This window comes from Trichomycterus rosablanca, chromosome 9 (genome assembly GCF_030014385.1).
Source record: "Trichomycterus rosablanca isolate fTriRos1 chromosome 9, fTriRos1.hap1, whole genome shotgun sequence".
NCBI lineage: Eukaryota > Metazoa > Chordata > Actinopteri > Siluriformes > Trichomycteridae > Trichomycterus > Trichomycterus rosablanca.
This window is the reverse complement of record NC_085996.1, coordinates 16,610,623-16,631,545: the sequence shown is the minus strand read 5'-3', so window position 1 is coordinate 16,631,545 and position 20,923 is coordinate 16,610,623. Positions and strand designations below refer to the sequence as shown.

Here is a 20,923-nt window from a genome sequence, read left to right as displayed (position 1 = left end):
AAGCCGCCAGCTCCTCAGCAGTCAGTGGTATCAGGCCAGTCAAGCACATTGTGTGTCTGCAAAGCCACATTATTGTAGCACATGTTGAATGAGACCTGCAAGAAGGTCCTGGGTTCGATTCCCAGGTGGTCCGGGTCCTTTCTGTGTAGAGTTTTGCATGTTCTCCCTGTGTCTACGTGGGTTTTTTCCAGGATCTCCGGTTTCCTCCCACTGTCCAAAGACATGCAAGTAAGGTGAATTGGAGATACTAAATTGTCCATGACTGTGTTTCACATTAAAGATTGAACTGATTAATCTTGTGTAACCAGTAATTACCTGTCCTGTCATGAATGTAACCAAAGTGTGAAAAACATGACGTTAAAATCATAATTAATAAATATTTCTTCCGTGTTAGATTAACCTAGATTCACCAAATGGTTATTTAAAAAAAACAACTTTTTACTAATCTAATAATCTGCCAGGGGTGCCGAGGGGGACTGTATGTGTTGTAGTTATCATGATTTAATAAATGTTGTAACGTGGATAAGACTGAGTAGTTCCAATGATCTTTATACAAATTCCAACACTGCGTTTATTGTTATCTAAAAATGTTCTTAGTCTTAGTGATTGATTTGCTTTGCTTTTTAACACTTGTTGAAGCATTGAATATGCAGTACTTTAGATTTTATTAGTATTTGTGCCCATGCAATCAAGTACACACAGTAATATTTAGTACCCCCATTATCAGTACTTCTTTGTATTTTGTACTTAAGTAAAAGAGTTCAGTGTTGGGTCATGACTAAGGCCCTACCTAATTCATTGCCCTAAAATCGCGTCACGGACCGTGAAACAAGCCTTTTCCGGTGTATTAGGCAATGTGCTGTGAAATTCAATATTGAAGGTTTGTGTTTACCGATTTAAAATGTTTAATTCGCATAGCATTCAAGTGCCTCACATTTACTGGTTAATTTGCACTATGAGGTGTTCCTAGCAATCCTGCGGCAATTCAGTTAGCAATTGCTTAGTCAAAGTGTCCAGGATGTCAAAATCTAAAGCAGCTAAAAACACTACTCATGCAACTGAGATTGGAAAACTCCAGTTCTGTTGACTCATAGGGGGTTGTGTAAAACCATGCATGAGAAATTTGAGACTGTTGCTGGAAGTTTACATTTAACCGTTAAAGTAGGCTGTGCTGTGTATTGTAGCTTCCATTTATTCTGTTTTTCAATTTATGAGTGTAATTTAATGACTGCTGTGAAATGTGGCACTTTTTCCCTATCCATGAAATGCATGATTTTTGGAAAAACAAGGTCCATGAAATTAAGCAAATTTTGAATTTAGTAGGGCCGTAGTCATGACTGAAAAAAAAAAAAAAAAACAAGGTCAGCTGTTCCTGCTGTAACTTTTGTGTCACTGTATTTATCTTTATAGTCATAACTGTCTTTCTAGGTTGGAAGAATATGTTGATCAGTGTTATAAAGAGCACTTAAAAAACCATGGCAAGGTGGAATCAGTAAGTTTGTCTCACACTTTTCTGTTTATTTTATTTATTTATTTATTTATTTATTTATTTATTTATTTATTTATTTATTTATTTATTTATTTATTTATTTTATTTATTTATTTAAGTACACAGATGATTTCAGTGCAAGTGAACCATCTTATGTGCCTGGAACTGTATGATTATGCCAGTAAAATTGAAATGCGTTCACTACAGTGGACAAATGTGAAATGCAATACATGCATGTCATTGCTTTTCCATAGTGACATGTGGTGAAGATGACACAATGAAAAGCAGTACCTACACCATTTTTACGTCGCTTGACTGAAAAACAATACATGAAAATTTGCATTTATAAAACTATAAATAAAAGTGCAGAAAGTGTCAGAAATGAATACAGATCCACTTTAAATGCAATCAACTCACAGCTGTACTGCCTTTGACAGTGTGCTGCTTCAAATAAACATTGTATTTCAGTCTCAGCCAGCAAAGAATTAGTAATCACTGTCCAATCACTTACAACTTAATTTCCTTTGTTAATATACATCTGTTCCTGCATTTCAGCCCTGCAACACATTCTTAAAAAATTAGGACTGTGAAGCATTTACCACTTTGTAAATGTTGCCATTCCTTTTCACAACACTTAAATGACATTTTTGCAAAGAGGATACCAAGTAATGAAATGTAATGAAGACTCAGCCTTTCATGGATACTGCTTTTGGTCCAAATCATGATTACAAGCATTTGTTGACATCAACTATTTGAAATCACATCATTATTTTTTTTTTTTTACATTATTACTAACCCAAATTTCCTCTGTCCCAACATTTTTTGGTATGTGTTGCATGCCTGAAATCAACAAATTAAATGATAGTGACCAAACAAAACATGAAAATAGCTTCATAGTATTTCATACAGTCTGCAATGAAATAAAATCAAAGTAAACATTAACAAACACTGCTTTTTATTTGCATTTTCCATACTATCCCAACTTTTTCTGATTTGGAATTGTATACTCTTGAAGACCTGCAGTTCAATTACTGCCAAAATGGCTACTGAAATGTATTAAATATATGGTCTGAATACTTTAGGTAGTAAGAAATTTCACTTGTTGGTTTTTAATTATAAAAAATTCTTACTTAAATGGTAAGGGTCTATGCAATTATTACTTTGTTTGTTTGTTTATATGTTATTATTTGACGTTTCTCTTTTATTAAGTGTCAAATAAAATGTGAATACTAAATACTTTTAATGTTTTTATGCTTGTACTATACAACCCCAAATCAGAAAAGTTGGGACAGCATGGAAAATGCAAATAATAAAAAAAAGTTTCTTACATTTACTTTGACTTTTATTTCATTGCAGACAGAATGAACCTGAGATATTTCATGTTTTGTCTGCTCAACTTCATGACATTTGTTAATATACAGGGGTTGGACAAAATAACTGAAACACCTGGTTTTAGACCACAATAATTTAGTGTAGGGCCTCCTTTTGCGGCCAATACAGCGTCAATTCATCTTGGAAATGACATATACAAGTCCTGCACAGTGGTCAGAGGGATTTTAGGCCATTCTTCTTGCAGGATAGTGGCCAGGTCACTACGTGATGCTGGTGGAGGAAAACGTTTCCTGACTCGCTTCTCCAAAACACCCCAAAGTGGCTCAATAATATTTAGATCTGGTGACTGTGCAGGCCATGGGAGATGTTCAACTTCACTTTCATGTTCATCAAACCAATCTTTCACCAGTCTTGCTGTGTGTATTGGTGCATTGTCATCCTGATACACGGCACCGCCATTGGATGCACATGGTCCTCCAGAATGGTTCGGTAGTCCTTGGCAGTGACGCGCAAGTATCTAGCACAAGTATTGGGCCAAGGGAATGCCATGATATGGCAGCCCAAACCATCACTGATCCACCCCCATGCTTCACTCTGGGCATGCAACAGTCTGGGTGGTACGCTTCTTTGGGGCTTCTCCACACCGTAACTCTCCCGGATGTGGGGAAAACAGTAAAGGTGGACTCATCAGAGAACAATACATGTTTCACATTGTCCACAGCCCAAGATTTGCGCTCCTTGCACCATTGAAACCGACGTTTGGCATTGGCACGAGTGACCAAAGGTTTGGCTATAGCAGCCCGGCCGTGTATATTGACCCTGTGGAGCTCCCGACGGACAGTTCTGGTGGAAACAGGAGAGTTGAGGTGCACATTTAATTCTGCCGTGATTTGGGCAGCCGTGGTTTTATGTTTTTTGGATACAATCCGGGTTAGCACCCGAACATCCCTTTCAGACAGCTTCCTCTTGCGTCCACAGTTAATCCTGTTGGATGTGGTTTGTCCTTCTTGGTGGTATGCTGACATTACCCTGGATACCGTGGCTCTTGATACATCACAAAGACTTGCTGTCTTGGTCACAGATGCGCCAGCAAGACGTGCACCAACAATTTGTCCTCTTTTGAACTCTGGTATGTCACCCATAATGTTGTGTGCATTGCAATATTTTGAGCAAAACTGTGCTCTTACCCTGCTAATTGAACCTTCACACTCTGCTCTTACTGGTGCAATGTGCAATTAATGAAGATTGGCCACCAGACTGGTCCAATTTAGCCATGAAACCTACCACACTAAAATGACAGGTGTTTCAGTTATTTTGTCCAACCCCTGTACCTCCATTACTGCATTTCAGGCCTGCAAAACATTCCAAAAAAGTTGGGACAGTAAAGCATTTACCACTTTGTAATGTTGCCATTCCTTTTCACCACACTCAAAAGACGTTTTGGCACCAAGGATACCAAGCAATTTAGTGTTTCAGTTTTTATTTTGTCCCATTCTTCCTGCAAACACATCATAAAATGTGCAACAGTACGGGGTATCATTGTTGCATTTTCATTTAAAAATTCTCCACACATTCTCTATTGGGGACAGGTCAGGACTGCAGGCAGGCCAGTTTAGTACCCGTACCCTTTTTTTCCACAGCCATGCCTTTGTAATGTGTGTGCAGCATGTGGTTTTGCATTGTCTTGTTGAAAAATGCATGGACGTTCCTGGAAAAGATGACATCTTGAAGGCAGCATGTTGCTCTAATATCTCAATGTACTTTTCTGCATTAATGCTGCCATCACAGAAGTGTAAATTACTTTTGTACCATGACACAGATCCTGACTTTTGGACTTGTTGCTGATAACAGTTTGGATGGTTCTTTTCGTCTTTTGCACACAGCATTCATTTTTTCCAAAAAAGACCCGGAATGCTGATTCATTTGACCACGATACACATATCCACTGTGTGACGTGATGAGTTGCCATCAGTGTGACATATTTGTGATTGTTTTTTTTTATTACAAAAACCTTAAAAGCTGAAAGGGTGCTCATCTATAAGCATGCTTCTATGCTTTTTAAATAGAATAAAATACTCTGCTTTATAGTTTGCTGGGGACTTTTTGCTTTGACTAAAGTGTTTTGTTATTTATACTTTAATTATGCAATTATGACCTAAATCTGGCAATTAACTGAGCTATTTCTGTTGGCAGCTTGTTGGAGTGGACATTATGGCTGCATTAGACATGTATGCTGAGAGTGGACAGTGGGAGAAGTGCATTGATATTGCATCTAAACAGGTACCTCTGGAATTGTAAAACAATACAGTGGCTATAAAAACTCTACACACCCCTATTAAAATGCCAGGTTTCTGTGATGTAAATTAGACCAAGAAAAATCTATTCAGATTTATTTTCTTTATTGTGACCTAGAATCTGTGCAATTTAATTAAAAACAAACTGAAATTATTTAGAGGGGAAAATTTAAAATAAAAACTAAAATAATGTGATGGCCTAAGTGTGTACACCGTCTTATAATTAAATGATGTGGCTGTGTTTTAGAATAAACCATTACGTTCAAACTGCTAAATAGTAGTCTTAAGTGCCGTCAATAAACGTAATGTAGAAAAAAGTAGGATTTTCTTGACAATTACTTAGTAACATATCACAGCAAAAGCCATGGTCTACACAGAAAAAAGTATCAACGGAATCTTATTGGTGTAAGTCAGAAGAAGGATACAAAAACATTAAATGAGCTGCAGGAAATTTTCCAAGTAATGGTTGTGTACTACATTTAACAGCAATCTCCTGTAATCTTCATATGTCTGGGCTGTGGGAAAGGGTGAAAAAACAGCCACACCTAACTACATTTTGCAAAAACCTACATTAAGGCTGCCAAAAGCATATGGGGAAAATGTTCTGATGAGACCAATGTTGAATTCCAAAAGGTATGTTATTTGATAAAACAAGACTTTGCATCACCAAAAGGACATCATACAAACAGTAAAGCATGGTGGTGGCAACGTTATGCTTTTTGGACTGTTGTTCTTCAGTCAGGGCTTTAGTCAAGGTGGAAGGAGTTCCAAATATTGGCACAAAACTGGTCACATTACAGGTCACATTAAAGGTGGAAAAAGTTCTTAAATCATTTGTCTTGGTCAATTTTTTACATCACAAAAACCTGAAATTGTAACTGGGGAATGTATACTTTTATATTCATGGACTATTATTATTATTGCATTATTTGCTTTGTTAATTGTTCAGCTAACCAAATGTATTGTTTTATATGCTCATACAAAATTTAAAGCTTGAGCTTAGACAAGTCAGTTGTGTTTTTTTTTTATTAAGATGTAGATTACGCTTTGCATTTTGCATTTTTTTAGCTTGCATTTGCAGACGCAGTTAAAAACTTTTGTGTTTATTGACAAGGGTTTTCCAAGTCCCATATCAATCAGTCATGTCTGTTTTTAATGCATATCTTGGAGAAACCTAGCCTTGCTTGTAATTGACTGTTTTTTGATAATGCTCCTTTTATATTCAATAATGATGGCATTTTCTGTTACCTTATTAACCTGTGTTTGTGTGTGGGTGTTTTAAATAATTTTATGATTTACACTACTACACTGCCCCATCCAAACTTTTATAAAATGTGTTTGCAATCAGAAGTATATTTACATTCATATTTCACATTGTTGATCAAGTGGGCAATATTACGTTATATTATTAATATTATAGGATGATAATCTGACTTCTGCCTTAATACCAGGGCATCATTTACAATATCCAAATACAGTGCATCCGGAAAGTATTCACAGCGCTTTACTTTTTCCACGTTTTGTTATGTTACAGCCTTATTCCAAAATGGATTCAATTCATTTTTTCCCTCAAAACTCTACACACAATACTCAATGATGACAAATTGAAAAAAGTTTGTTTGAAATTTTTGCAAATTTATTAACAATAAAGCACAAAAATATAACATGTACATTGTACTTACAGCTTTTGCCATGACACTCAAAATTGAGCTCAGGAGCATTCTGTTCCCACTGATCATTCTTCAGAACTTGATTGGAGTCCACCTGTGGTAAATTCAGTTGATTGGACTTGATTTGGAAAGGCACACACCTGTTTATATAAGGTCCCATAGTAGACAGTACATGTCAGAGCACAAACCAAGCCATGATGTCCAAGGAATTGTCTGTAGACCTCCGAGACAGGATTGTATGGAGGCACAGATCTGGGGAAGGGTACAGAAAAATTTCTGCTACATTGAAGGTCCCAATGAGCACAGTGGCCCCCATCATCCATGAATGTAAGAAGTTTGGAACCACCAGGACCCTTCCTAGAGCTGACCGCCCAGCCAATCTAAGCGATCGGGAAGAAACCGATGGTCACTCTGACAGAGCTCCAGCGTTGCTCTGTGGAGAGAGGAGAACCTTTCAGAAGGACAACCATTTCTGCAGTACTCTACCAATCTGGTCGTTGTGTTATTAAATAATAATCATATCATTATAGATCATTAAAGAAAAACTGACTTCAGCAACACTTCTGTATCTCTCTCTTCTTCTGACTCTCACCCCCCCCCCCCCCCCCCCCCCCCCCCCACAGAATGATAAGATCCTGCATAAATACTGTGCCCTGTATGCAACCCAGCTGATCAAAGAGGGTAAAGCAGAGAAAGTGCTCAAACTGTACTTACAGCATGGTGTGCCAGCCAGCCCACAGGTATATCCCGTGACCTCACAGGTTGTTACAAGTACTAATCAGCTTTTTATTAAATGTTGAGGAATTCAGTTGTGTTATATATTCATTGTCAAATGCTTTATAAAAATTCAAATGTGGCTAACCAATTAAAACTAATGAGTTGATCTTACTAGCATGATGTCTGCTAGTGTCAGGCTGTTGGAATTAGATTTCAAGTTTAATTTAAAGTCCTACCTTATCGTTTTTACAGAACTTTAATATCTACAAGCGCATATTCCTAGAGCTAATAAACTGGAATGAAAGTGATGTCATTGAAGGCTATCGGATGTGGGCAGACCTGAGAGATTTTTTGCACTTGCTGGTGAGTTACAGTATTGGTAAAAATAGAGAAAAAGGTTTTTCAATAGTTGTATGCAAATGTTTAGGCATTCTTGGTCAAAGTTTTTATAAGTTATATTAATCTCTGCAAGGTGCACTATGTATTTTCACTTTAGTAACTGACTTGAAATGTGTACATGGAGCTATGTTTGACGAGTAGGAAGGATGGTTATGCGCTATGACACTTTTCTTAGTTTGCTTTCCCACAACGTTGACAACTCTTTTTCTGCCCCTTTTCTGTGTTTGTAGTTGTGTTATTTCACTTTTGCTTTATCTATAATTTTCTTGTGCATTGTTAAACTGTTGCTTACTTACAGATAAGGCATAATTTATTAATAATTTGATCATTGATCAAATCTGGCATACCTCCTCTCAGTGAAACCTGGAAAATACCCAGATACTTTCTGTATCTGAATTAGCTTACACTGGGTGGTTACAGAGAGTAATAGTACCATACGTGGTGTTCTTTGAACTAAATGAATTATTTTTGACTGTGCCATCTTTGCTTCTGTTTTAATAGTGGGTGACTATAGGGAAGAAAAAATCCATTGATGGAATAACCTTGTTGTTCAGTATATTTAAGTAGTCAGCTGACCTCATTCTTTGGGCACATAACATTGCTAAACCTAGACCTGACCAACTGCAGCAACCCCAGATCATAGCACTGCCCCCACAGGCTTGTACGGTAGGCACTAGGCATGATGGGTGCATCACTTCAGCCGCCTCTCTTCTTACCCTGATGCACCCATCACTCTGGAACAGGGTAAATCTGGACTCATCAGACCACATGACCCTCTTCCATTGCTCCAGAGTCCAATCTTTATGCTTCCTAGCAAATTGAAGCTGTTTTTGCCGGTTAGCCTCACTGACAAGTGGTTTTCTTAAGGCTACACAGCTGTTTAGTCCCAATCCCTTGAGTTCCCTTCGCATTGTGCGTGTGGAAATGCTCTTATTTTCACTATTAAACATATCCCTGAGTTCTACTGTAGTTTTTCTACCATTTGATTTCACCAAATGTTTAAATGATCGCCGGTCACGATCATTCAAGATTTTTTTCCAACCACATTCCTTCCTCGAAGATGTTTCCCCACTGTCCTTCCACTTTTTAATAATGCATTGGACAGTTCTTAACCCGATTTTAGTAGTTTCAGCAATCTCCTTAGATGTTTTCTCTGCTTGATGCATGCCAATAATTTGACCCTTCTAAAACAGATTAACATCTTTTCCACGACTACAAGATGTGTCTTTCGACATGGTTGTAACAAATGAGAAGCTACTCACTGCATCAGTTAGGGTTAAATAACTTGTTGCCAGCTGAAACATAATCACCCATGCAGTAATTATCCAATGGGAGGCTCTTACCTATTTGCTTAGTTAAATCCAGGTGGTGATATATGGTATGGTATATGATATGGTATGATATTTTAACCTTAAACAACACATGAGTTTCCTACACATTGGCACATTGTACCTTTGTCATCTGTTCATCTCAACTAAACTAAGTCTCTGCCTTTGGCTCCCTGGTATTTCTGACCATATTCACATGTTTTAGTTTTTTCCTTATAAACTAAGTAAGAAAGCTACTTCTACTCTATTCATGCTCTCATTTCAAAAGACAATGTTGTACACTACTGCATGTCTGACATATTTGAAAATTACAACCACATTACTTATAAACCACTAGATGAACATGCTCCTATAAAAACTAGATGTGTACCCTCAGATTTCTCTGCATGGTTTAACTAGTAACAGGGCTTTTAAAGTGGTTATACAGAAAGTGGATATACAAAAAGAAATGTTTGTGTTAATTTTACAGATTTACAACCCCAAATCAGAAAAAAATTGGGACAGTATGGAAAATGCAAATAAAATAAAATGCAGTGTTTCTTACATTTGCTTTGTCTTTTAATTTGATTGCGAAAAGTTGTTTTTTAAGGCTTGCAAGATATTTTTTGTTTTGTCTGCTCAACTTCATTTCATTTGTTAGTATACCTCCATTCCTGCATCACACATTCCAAAAAAGTTGGGATGGGGGCACTTTAGGGCTTGTAATGAGGTAAAAAAAAAACTAAATAATAATGTGATTCCAAACAGGTGATTTCAACAGGTGATTGTACTCATGGTTTAGTACAAAAGCTGGTTTGGAACAAAAGCAGCATCCAGGAAAGGCTGAGGTGTTGATGAGCAAAGATGGCCAGAGGATCTCCAGGTTTTTAACAAATGCGTGAGAAAATTCTTGAAATATTTAAAAACAATGTACCTCAAAGAAATATTGGAAGGGATTTGCATATTTCTCCCTCTACAGTGCATAATATTATAATAATGAATTTCGGTGCGTAAAGGCCAAGGGCGCAATCTTAAGGTGAACACCCGTGATCTTCGATCCCTCAGACGGCACTGCATCAAGAACCGCCATTTAACACTAGCTGATATAACCACATGGACAAGGTATTACTTTGGCAAACCTTTGTCAAGCCCTACAATACGGAGTTACGTGCACAAATGCCACTTAAAACTTTACTGTGCAAATAAGAAGCCTTATGTTAACCATCCAGAAGCGGTGTCAACTTCTCTGGGTTTGGAGGCATCTAGGGTGGGCCATCACACAGTGGAAACGTGTATTGTGGTCAGATGAATCAGCATTCCAAGTCTTTTTTAGAGAATTTTGAAACGAAAAATGCAACAACGATGACCCTATACTGTTGCACATCTTAAGACGTGTTTGCAGGAAGAATGGGACAAAATAAAACCTGAAATAATAAAACCGTATCCTCGGTGCCGAAACGTCTCGGTGTGGTGAAAAGGAATGGCAACATTACAAAGTGGTAAATGCTTCACTGTCCAATTTTTTTTGGAATGTGTTGCAGGCCTGAAATTGAGGAATGGATGTTTATTAATAAATAAAATTAAGTTGACCAGACAAAACATGAAAAACTCAGGTTCATACTATCTGCAATGAAATAAAAGTCAAAGAAACTGTGTGTTGTTGTTTTTTTATATTTGCATTTTCCATGCTGTCCCAACTTTTTCTGATTTAGGGTTGTATTTATTGTAAGTTTGTAATGTCCATCATTTTTAGTTTCAGTTTCTTTACTGTCTGTAAGACAATGGTTCCCAGCTTTTATTTTCTGGAGCCCCTGTGAGTATGGAGGTAAATATGTAGCAAAGCTTTTACACCTGCAAAAAAAATCTGTACCTGTAAAAAAAATATCTCGGTCAGCGTGTTGCAAAACTAATTTGTACCTGCAGCTGGCGAGGGGCGGGGCGCACGGACAGATTTTTTTTGCAGGTGCAAAAGTTTTGCTACATATTTACCTCCATACAGTGGTGTTCAAAAAAATAGCAGTGATTTTAAAAAAGCGAATAAAGCACAAAATCATTATAATAACTTTTATTTCCATAAATGCAAATGCACTGAAAATACTACACTTTTAATTCTAAATCAAAACATTAACAAAATGTAGCTAGTTTGTGTTCATCCTTTACAGAAAATTTAAAAAAAATGAATTTTAGGCTGTTCAAAAAAATAGCAGTGCCAGCATTTTTCTTCTGGCACCTCTGAACAGGTATTCCAGTCCAGGATGATTAGACTACATTCCACAGTTCTTCTGCATTTTTGGGTTTTGCCTAAAAAAACGCGTTTCAGATGTCAGTCCACAAGTTCTCTCTGGGATTGAAGTCGGGGGATTGGGCTGGCCAATCTATTACCTCAATTTTGTTTGTCTGTAACCAAGATGTTTTGGGTCATTGTCATGTTGAAACACCCATTTTAAGGACATTTCTTCTTCAACATGATCTCCTCAAGCATTCTGATATATTTAAACTGATCCATGATCCCTTGTATGCGATAAATAGGCGTTATACCATGGTATGAAAAACATCCCCATATCATCATTTTGTACCACCATGCTTTACTGTCTTCACAGTGTACTTTGGCTTGAATTCAGTGCTCGAGGGTCGTCTGACATAATGTCTACGGCCACTAGACCCAAAAAGAACAATTTTGCTTTCACCAGTCCGCAAAATGTTGTCTTTGGAACAGTCGATGTGTTCCTTGGCAAATTTGAACCCATTCAGGACACGTCTTTTTCTTAACAACGGGTCTTTGCAAGCAGTTCTTGCAGGTAAATTGGCTTCACTTAATCATCTTCTGTACTCACTGGTAACTTCAGATGTTCCTTGATCTTTTTTGATCCTTTCGAACAACAGTTCCACACTTCCTTCTGCGTCTTTCAGGTTTTGGTTGTCACTTAAAGGCATTTGAGATCATTTTAGATGAGCAGCCTATAATTTGCTGCACTTCTCTGTATGTTTTTTCCCTCTACAAGCAACTTTTTAATCAAAGTATGCAGTTCATCAGAACAATGTCTGGAACAACTCATTTTACCCAGTATTTCAAAAGGAAATGTGCAACCTGTGCAACATTTGCCACCCTCCTACATTAAATAAGGGCCAAAATTGAATGTATAATGCATGACTTCACCAATTGAACTCCTCACTGCTATTATTTTGAACAACCCCCTTTCAATCAATGCTTCGATTACTCAGAATGAGTGGCATGCATGTGTTAATTGTTGGGTTTGTTTTGTTTTCATTACTCTACTACACTTTCAAGTAAATTTTTTGCTATGTAGAAATAGCATTTCTACTAAAAACAGTAATTTATCAGGTTAATGGTGTTGGACTGCTATTTTTTTGAACACCACTGTATATGAGTGTCTAAGAAAAGTTGAGCCCCCCAACCCACACAGACCAAAAGAATAAACAATTGATTGCAAACCTTTATTGGCAAAAATATTATTATTTTATTTATAATTATTATTATCATTATATCAATTATTATTATTTCTTTTTATCTTTTTTCTTTTCAAGACTGCTAAACATTTAGCTAAAAATCAAACATGAACTGGACTTTTTTCTTTTAACAACTGAACAGTACCCTTTTTTGATTAATTGGATGACTGTGTGCATTATAAATAGTAATAATTAATTTAGTGTATTTATGCATTGTATTTCAATTCATCCCCTGCTTCATGTGTAAAATCACCACTGTCCTTCTTTTAAGCTCTCAAGCTCTGCTTTTAGCTGGCCGTGTAACTACATACAACATGATATGTCTAAGGGAGGGTATCCGCATTGCTGCTGCAATTGCAGCCTCTGCTGGCTGGCTGATGGTGCCCACACACGAACCTGGCCGTGATGAAGACAAATCTGCTGTGGCGACCCCTAATAGAAACAGCTGAAAGAAGAAAACGCTGACTAACATATTTTTTCTGGTCATCTTGATCCTTCTGATCTTGATTTGATTTTAGAGGATCCCTTTAACTTTTATTTGTTATTGATACTTTGCACAGTGGAAATTACAAGTTCCAGCATGGTAAGCCAGCAGGTATTGTGGGTGCTGCACAGATTTTGCATGTCACATTAGTTTTTTTTAAATATGTAAAATTTAGGGAATTAAATTTCTTTCTGAATATAATTGTTGAAATACACAATGTTTGTTCAATTTATGCAGATACACTTAGAAAATCAATAAAAGTTTTGACTTGACCAGTGGTGCCCAAACATTTGCATACAGTTATTTTATCATATGCTCTGACTGATTCTTGTATTTGTACTGAGCAGTGTGGGAATCTTTCCAAGTCTTCAGAAGCAAATTTATCATCCCATGACAACTTTAAGCAGATGCTGGTGATCGCTCACTATTATGCCACTCGCTCAGCAACCAAGGGCATCGAGCAGCTGGTGTGTAATTTTTTTAATTTTTTAAAATAAATACTATATTAGAGTACTTTTAATATTTTAATACTAATTTTTCAATCAGTAATTTTTAACTGAATAATGGACCTGTTCTCTTTCTCACTGTTGTTTGTTTTAAACTTTCACCCACTATGTCCCCACACACCCCCAAACCCACACAACTCACCCCATCCCAAAATGCACCAGAGGACTGTGCACACACACACTTTCACACAAGGAGAGCATTAACTCACGACTAATGACTACATCCTTCTTATCTGTGTATTTTCAGTGTTGCCTTAAAATGTATCAGGGCTTTTTTTTTTTTTTTTTTTTTTTTTTTTTTTTTTTTTTTTTTTTTTTGCATTTGTTCTTAAAAAAAAGAACACAAAATCGCAACTGTGTGAGTAGGACCTTTATGTGTATATGTCTATATTTTGGTGGATTACTTATGTATAGGGCCCTACTAAATTCATCGGAAAATGTGCTTAATTTTACAGACCTATTTTCTTTTTTTTAATTACAGATTGTCAAAGAAAAGTGCCACATTTCACAGTGTCATTAATTTACACTCATAATTAAATGATGGAATAAATGGAAGCTACAATACACAGCCTACCTTAACAGTTGAATGTAAACCTAGAACATCCAGTGACAATCTCAAATAGGAAAATTCTCATTTGTGTTTTTACCCATCCCCCTTGCGTCCACAGAATCGGTTGAGAGTTTTCCAAACTCAGTTACCCGAGTAGTGTTTTTAGCTGCTTTAGACTTCGACATCTTGGACATTTTGTCCAACCGATTTCTAATATAACCAAGCATCTTTAGAGTTTGCTGAGTTTATAAAGAAGTAAATAAACTGTACATAGACAACTTTTCAGGGGCATAATACTTTAATGGCTGTTTTTTTAAAGGCGCAGCACAGACTACAGAGAGATGATCACGTGTGTAGAAAAGCACACTTTTCCATTGATTATGGAATCACCAAAGTGACAAAATGCCTTAAATACGTAACCACACACATCAAACATTGTCAACACACTACACCACAGAAAAGTCTGTTACACTAACGTAATTGACGTATGATTGCTAGGATGCCTCATATTGCACCTTATTTCATACGTTATGCCAGGGGTGCCCAATACGTTGATCGACCAGTACATCACACAGTGCATGCTGGAAGATTGTGCCTTATTCAAACAGGTCAATGTGATTGACATGACATTTTTTAATTGTTTCTTTAATTTACTGTTTTTTGACCATAGCTACGCCTCAGCACTGCTAATCTAGAAAGTTTTTATTCATCAGTAGCCAGTTTGTGCCATTTTTGCATTTTTCCTTTTGTAACCTACACTGTTTGTGAAGATGAGTGCACAACCAAGCACAAAGAAACAAAAAACGGTTTGATTTGGGCAATACCACTGCAAAGACTACAAAGTTGTTTTTTTCATACATGAAAGAAGCTGACAGAGAATATTCAGTTACATACTGATTCATGTTACATACAGATGTCAGATGGCAAATTTCTGCAAAGGTTTCAGGATCTTTTACCTGACATCAAAGAGTTTCTTCTTGAATGGTAGAGAATATGCCCAGCTGGATGACAAACAGTGGCTCTTAGATTTGGCATTTATGACAGACCTAACCAACATGTTGAATGAGCTTAATTTAGAGCTGCAAGGCAAAGACAAATGTGTGGTGGACATGATCAGAATGCTCTGTGAACGCTTTTAAACGAAAACTGGAGTTATTGTCCTTAAAGTTGCAGCATAACAACACTAACAAATTTCAAGTCTCTCCAACTTAAAAATTCTTAGTGACTTGTTGCATCTAATTTTTTTTGTTGGTCTAATTTAAGTTATCTGAAATGCATAATTTAAGTTCTGCTGACAACCATAGAATGTAGGACCAACTAAAAAAAATAAGTTGTGTCAATGAAATTCATCAAATACATCGTGTTGGTCCAACAATATATTTTAAGTTCTGCTGACAATTCTACAATTTTGGACAAACTAAAAAAATAGGTTGTGTCAATGAAATTCATCAACTACATCTTGTTGGTCCAACAATAAATTTTCAATTCTGTCAACTACATTTGTTTAGTCCAGTTAATTATTAATTAGTATCAAAGTAAATGTAAAACATTCTGAATAAGTGAACACTGCATAGCAAATGTAAATTCTTAACAAATACATTTTATTTGCATGTATCATATAAACAATACATTTTTTTAAACATTCAGCATTCACAAGCAGCAAACAAATGACAAGTTATACATGTTATAGTGTGTAATTGAAACAATTTACATTAGAAAATGTAAGTAGAGCCTAAATGTAGTTTTAGGGTGCACGGGCAACTACAAATTACAAGTCAACTTAGCACCTAAATGTAATTGCTAATTTTTAAGGTGGAATAAAAACCAGTTTGGATGGTTTGGTGTCTTGAAGGCATTAGTGTAGTGGGGCAGGTTGTCCATTACTACTTCTTCTTCAATTACAACTGCAACATTGACTGCACTGGACAGTGATCTTGATAAAACAGCACTCTCCTTCACCACTTCAAGAATCCCCGTTTTCATGTTCTTTGTGGTCCTGTAATGCTTCTGTATCCTCTGGAACACAATAATAATATCAGAGCCTCAATTATGTGTAAGAAATTGCATATTAACACAAGCACTGACATACTAATAAAATGGTACTTGTAGTACATCAGTCAGCACGTTAAAATCAAACTGAAGTAAGAAAGGTTTGCTTAGATTCCCCAGAGATTAACAAAGCTTACTCAAATTAAATGAATTAATTAATGCTTTTTACTTACATAATGTGCTGCGTTTAGAATTTCTCCACTCGTTTCAACAACTACAAATATCTCTACACCACGGTTTGTTAACAACGTTTATAAAAGCGAAGTCGCCGTTTCACACACGCATGTGGATGCAGAAGCATCTGACAGCAGCATCCAGTTGCTTTAACGTTATTTACAATCCAGTAACTCAACAGGCTTCCAAATATTTTAGTAAAATGCAGAGTAACGGTCCAAGAGTCGGTTCACTAACATTGTAAGAGTCCGTTCCTTAATAGACACGGCTAGTGGTGAAAAGTTCGTTTTACGAAACCGATTCTTTAATTTGACTCCGATGTTACAAGGCTGTACAGAGTTAACTACAGTATAATAATAACCAAGGACGGATTAAGGATAGTCTGGGCCCCTGGGCAAAGAGTTGAGAGATTTATCATGGTTTTGAGCATTTTACTAGGACATTTTTCTTTTTCTGTTATGAATGATTTGTATTGTATCAATTCATCTGCCAGCCTCATGTTCAGATCTGAAGGATATGCTGCAGCGAGTGAGTTAGCCTTTAAAGTGAGCTCACTGTTGGACATATTGTCAGGCATGAAAAGAACATCAAGTAGCTCAGTTAAGTGTGTGTATGCATTCAAACAGTGGTTGAGACAGGACACAAGTTTGTCAATGACAACATTGAAAGTTTCGATCCGAAACTTGTCCTTTCCGTTAAATGCTACACCTGGCTCTGCACTATCAGACATAATTTTGCGCTTCTTTGTACGCTGGAGGTCATGCCTGTACTCTTAGGAGACAGCAGTGGTGACATTTAAAGCTGCCCCTTCAAACACCTCAAAGTTATCTCTCTGTGCTGCCACAAAGTCTCGTAAAGACAAGAGAAGTTGTGTAGCTGTACATATGTCAATATCATGCTTCTGCAGCTGCAGGCTTGTGGCTTGGAACCTCTGTAGTATTGTGTCCCAGAAGTATGCCATGAAGGCCATCTCCAACGTGTCCAATTTGTCACAGAGTGCAGAGGCTTCACTTCGAGTTACACATTTCTCCTCCATATCTTTAGACATATAATTCAATGCCTCTCTCAGTTTGCATAATATTTCCAAAGAGCCTTAGTTGACTCAGCTCGTGCGCTCCATCGAGTACCTGACAGTAATTTCAGTGTGAGTTTGATATCAGTATCACGGAAAACCTTTCCCCACCTGTGTGTAGATGATGCACAAAATGTACAAAGTCAAAAAGAAGTCCAGCTTCTGGGCTACTGTCAACAGCATTGACACCAACTAAATTCAGTGAATGTGCTGCACAGGGGACATAACAAATCAAAGGGTTTCTTTGTTTAAGATGAGCTTGGACTCCATTGTACTTTCCCGACATGTTACTTGCATTATCATATGACTGGCCCCTACAGTCGGATAAGTCTAGGCCCAGATTCTCCACCATAGCAACGACACACTCTGCCAAACTGTCCCCACTATGGTTTTCAATAGGCTCAAAAGCTAGAAAACGCTCAACTACATGTCCGTCATTATTAACAAACCTGAAAATAAAAGTAAGTTGGTCCACATGAGCAAGGTCAGGAGTGGAGTCAACTATAACAGAGAAGTATTTAGATTCTTTGATCTCATTAACAATTGCCTGCTTTGTTCTCTGTCCCATCAAATGGATAAATTCTTCACACACTGTCGATGATAAGTAGGACACAGAACCTTTTCCCTTACCTCCAAACCTTTTGAGGTGCTCAGCTAGGAATGGGTCAAATTTGGCTAAGAGTTCTATGATGCCCAAAAAATTACCATTGTGGGCTGATCCTAATAGCTCATCATCTCCCCTGAAAGCGAGTCCCCTCTCCCCCAAAAACTGGATGACTGCAACAACTCTTTTCAAAACGTCCCGCCAGTATTGTCTTTCTGCATCAATTTGTTTGACAATATCAGAATCAATTGTTGCTGTGCCTCTGGAGCGATTATATAATGCTAGCATGCAAGCCCTATGCTCCACACTCCCCTCATGCTCACCAATCCGCTCTGAATGTTTCCAGTCAGAAAATCCATGAACAAAAGTATTGTGCTTACTGGAAAACAGTTTGCAAGCAAAACAATACACACAGCCAGTTGAAGGAGAGTAAAGTAGCCACTGCCTAGTCACAGTTTGCCTGTTGGGTAGAGAGAAACTGAGTAGAGCATTTGTAAAGCTCCTACTGGTACCCCCAATGCCTCTATCCCTGACTGAGGCTGGGTACTTAGCACTTCTGTTTTGAAATGCAGCTTCTCCTCTACTAACAAGAATCGACTTGGCTTGGTCGGTAATGGTACTGGGCCATAAAGCAGGGTCGTTGACCGTTTCACACCAGGAGTTGGGGTCCTTGCCCTCCTCATTTGAAAAACGACACTCACACGATGCAGCTGGCTGGTCTGATTGTGGGTCTGACACACCTGCAACTTTCCTTTCATGGTCTTTCTGCTGCTGGTCTGTGGTAGCCTGGCAGGGCTGGCATTCCTGCTCTGCACCTGACTGGGTCTGCAAAGGTACATAGTCACTGACAGGTGACACTAAGCCAGTGGTGATCACATCTTCATTGCTAGAACTCTGATCACTGCTAACATTAGCAATACTTGTCTCACTCATATCCAGCGGTTTCTCAAAGAAGTTTGAGATCAAAGGAACGCTTTTCAGGAAATCTGCCTGATTTGCTTCCTTAATCTTTTTTGCTTTTCTTTTTGAGGCACCACTTTTTTGTTTGGGATCCATGTTATTAATGGCAAGTGTTTCTTAAGATGCAAATATAGAAGCTTGTCTTGCAAATTCCTATTTCTATCCAATACTTACTATGTTGTTTCTATGTTGTATGTTCAGGAAAAAAATACAATCACTAAATTGTAGAGCAGATACAATATGTAATAAAAAAAGGCTGACCTATAACTATTTAGCTATAAATTGTTGTTATTGTAAATGTATTGTATGTATGTACTAATATTATAAAGCTTACACTTCTACTATTATCAAAAATGTAATATGCAAATAACAATAAGCTTTTAAAAAAGCTGTGAGTTGCTAGTTAGCAACGTTACACTAGCCTTGAAAAAGGCTGTGAACCTTTCAAAGTTTAATATATTATATATAGTAATATAATATTATATCATGTAATATAATATAATATATAATATAATATATAAGCCTTTGAAAAGACTATGAAAAGAATGTAACAGAATATATGCAATATAGTATAGTATAATAGCAAGGTAAAAGTTGTAGTAAAAGCACAGAGCAAGTTCGCAATCTGAACTGTCTGAATGTGAGGAGTTTTGATACTGGCAGGGGGTTTTATATAGATCTTGCATATTCACTTGGAAGTTCTCGCAACACCTGATTGGCTCAGCCCCCGTGGGAATTTAGGGCAATGTAACAATTTTTCACCACTGAGTGAGAGAGTGGGGGAGGGGCAGCCACTATCTACTACAAAAAAGGCTGTTTTGTGTGTGTGTGTGAGTGAGAGAGAGAGAGAGGCATGGAGAGGGAGACGGGGAAGGTTTTGAGTATATTAAAAATGCTGTGTTAATGATATTAAATCAAGTTTAATTATTGTCGAGACCCCTTCACACTGCCTTGAAACATGTCAAGTCATGTCAAACTGTCATTGAATAGTCATTGAATAACAAGCTGAATAAAATATGTTTTCCAATAAATAATCCTCAAACAAAACATCAGGGTTACACGCATACACAGCCACAGCTACTACAACAAAACCACTTGCTGTTTCATCATCTGTCACCAAACCAAAATTGTGCTACTCAGTAAAATTAGCTTGCAGTTCTGTTGTATGAAAAGGCACTTTTCCTTTCATGCATTCCTTTAGAGCTAGAGTGACCACTGGTCTCTTTACTGTTGTTTATTAAAGGGGAAACATGAAACTAGTCAAATGGCTTGTTGTTTTCACATAAGTGAAATCACACCCACGGCCAAATTCACTCAATTTAATCGGTGTCAAAGATAGCATTCATCAGACAAATTGCTTGTCTTAAATTTAAATAATTGCAAAATTGCTAAATTAATTTGTGTCTCTGCGCTTAAGAGAAATTGAACATAATAAATTTGAAACAATACAAATTCAGAAACATTAAGTAAGTGCCTGAATCGCATATTTGCAACAAAACGTCTGTTATGAAATATGGTAGCTTGCCTGGCAATTTGTAGGTCCCTAGAAAATCAAGGAGCCATGGTAAACGACTTCTATGGAAGTCAAGGGCCCCATAGCAGGGGCCCTCGTGATCAAGGGCCCTCTAATGGTATGCCCTGCTCTTCTCTAGGGCCCCCTGGTAGGGGCTCTCATAACCAAAGCCCTCTAAAAATATGCCCCCCTCTTTCCTAGGACCCCTAATAGCCAGAAGTCGAAGTCAGAGCAGTGCCACAACGCCTCATCCATTTTCATAAGGGGCCCAAAAGCATGGCTAGGGGCCCCAAAAGCATGGCTAGGGCCCCCAAGAGGCCCTGGGGTCAAAGTCC

General features: G+C 37.4%; 1 protein-coding gene across 5 annotated transcripts in view; it reads left to right on the top strand.

Moving 5' to 3' along the window:
- The window catches only part of ift172 (intraflagellar transport 172), a 193,178-nt gene that overhangs the window by 159,517 nt on the left and 12,738 nt on the right, over positions 1 to 20,923 (top strand). For 2 of the 5 annotated variants that reach the window (XM_063001980.1, XM_063001979.1), the window contains exons 38-42: positions 1,429 to 1,492; positions 5,015 to 5,101; positions 7,409 to 7,525; positions 7,755 to 7,865; positions 13,508 to 13,627. In XM_063001980.1, coding sequence (XP_062858050.1) covers positions 1,429 to 1,492; positions 5,015 to 5,101; positions 7,409 to 7,525; positions 7,755 to 7,865; positions 13,508 to 13,627 — 499 coding nt within the window. Of the gene's footprint in view, positions 1 to 1,428; positions 1,493 to 5,014; positions 5,102 to 6,799; positions 7,282 to 7,408; positions 7,526 to 7,754; positions 7,866 to 12,947; positions 13,429 to 13,507; positions 13,628 to 20,923 lie in introns of those variants that run through there. The other 3 variants (XM_063001981.1, XR_010013706.1, XR_010013707.1) reach the window with 3 other exon arrangements.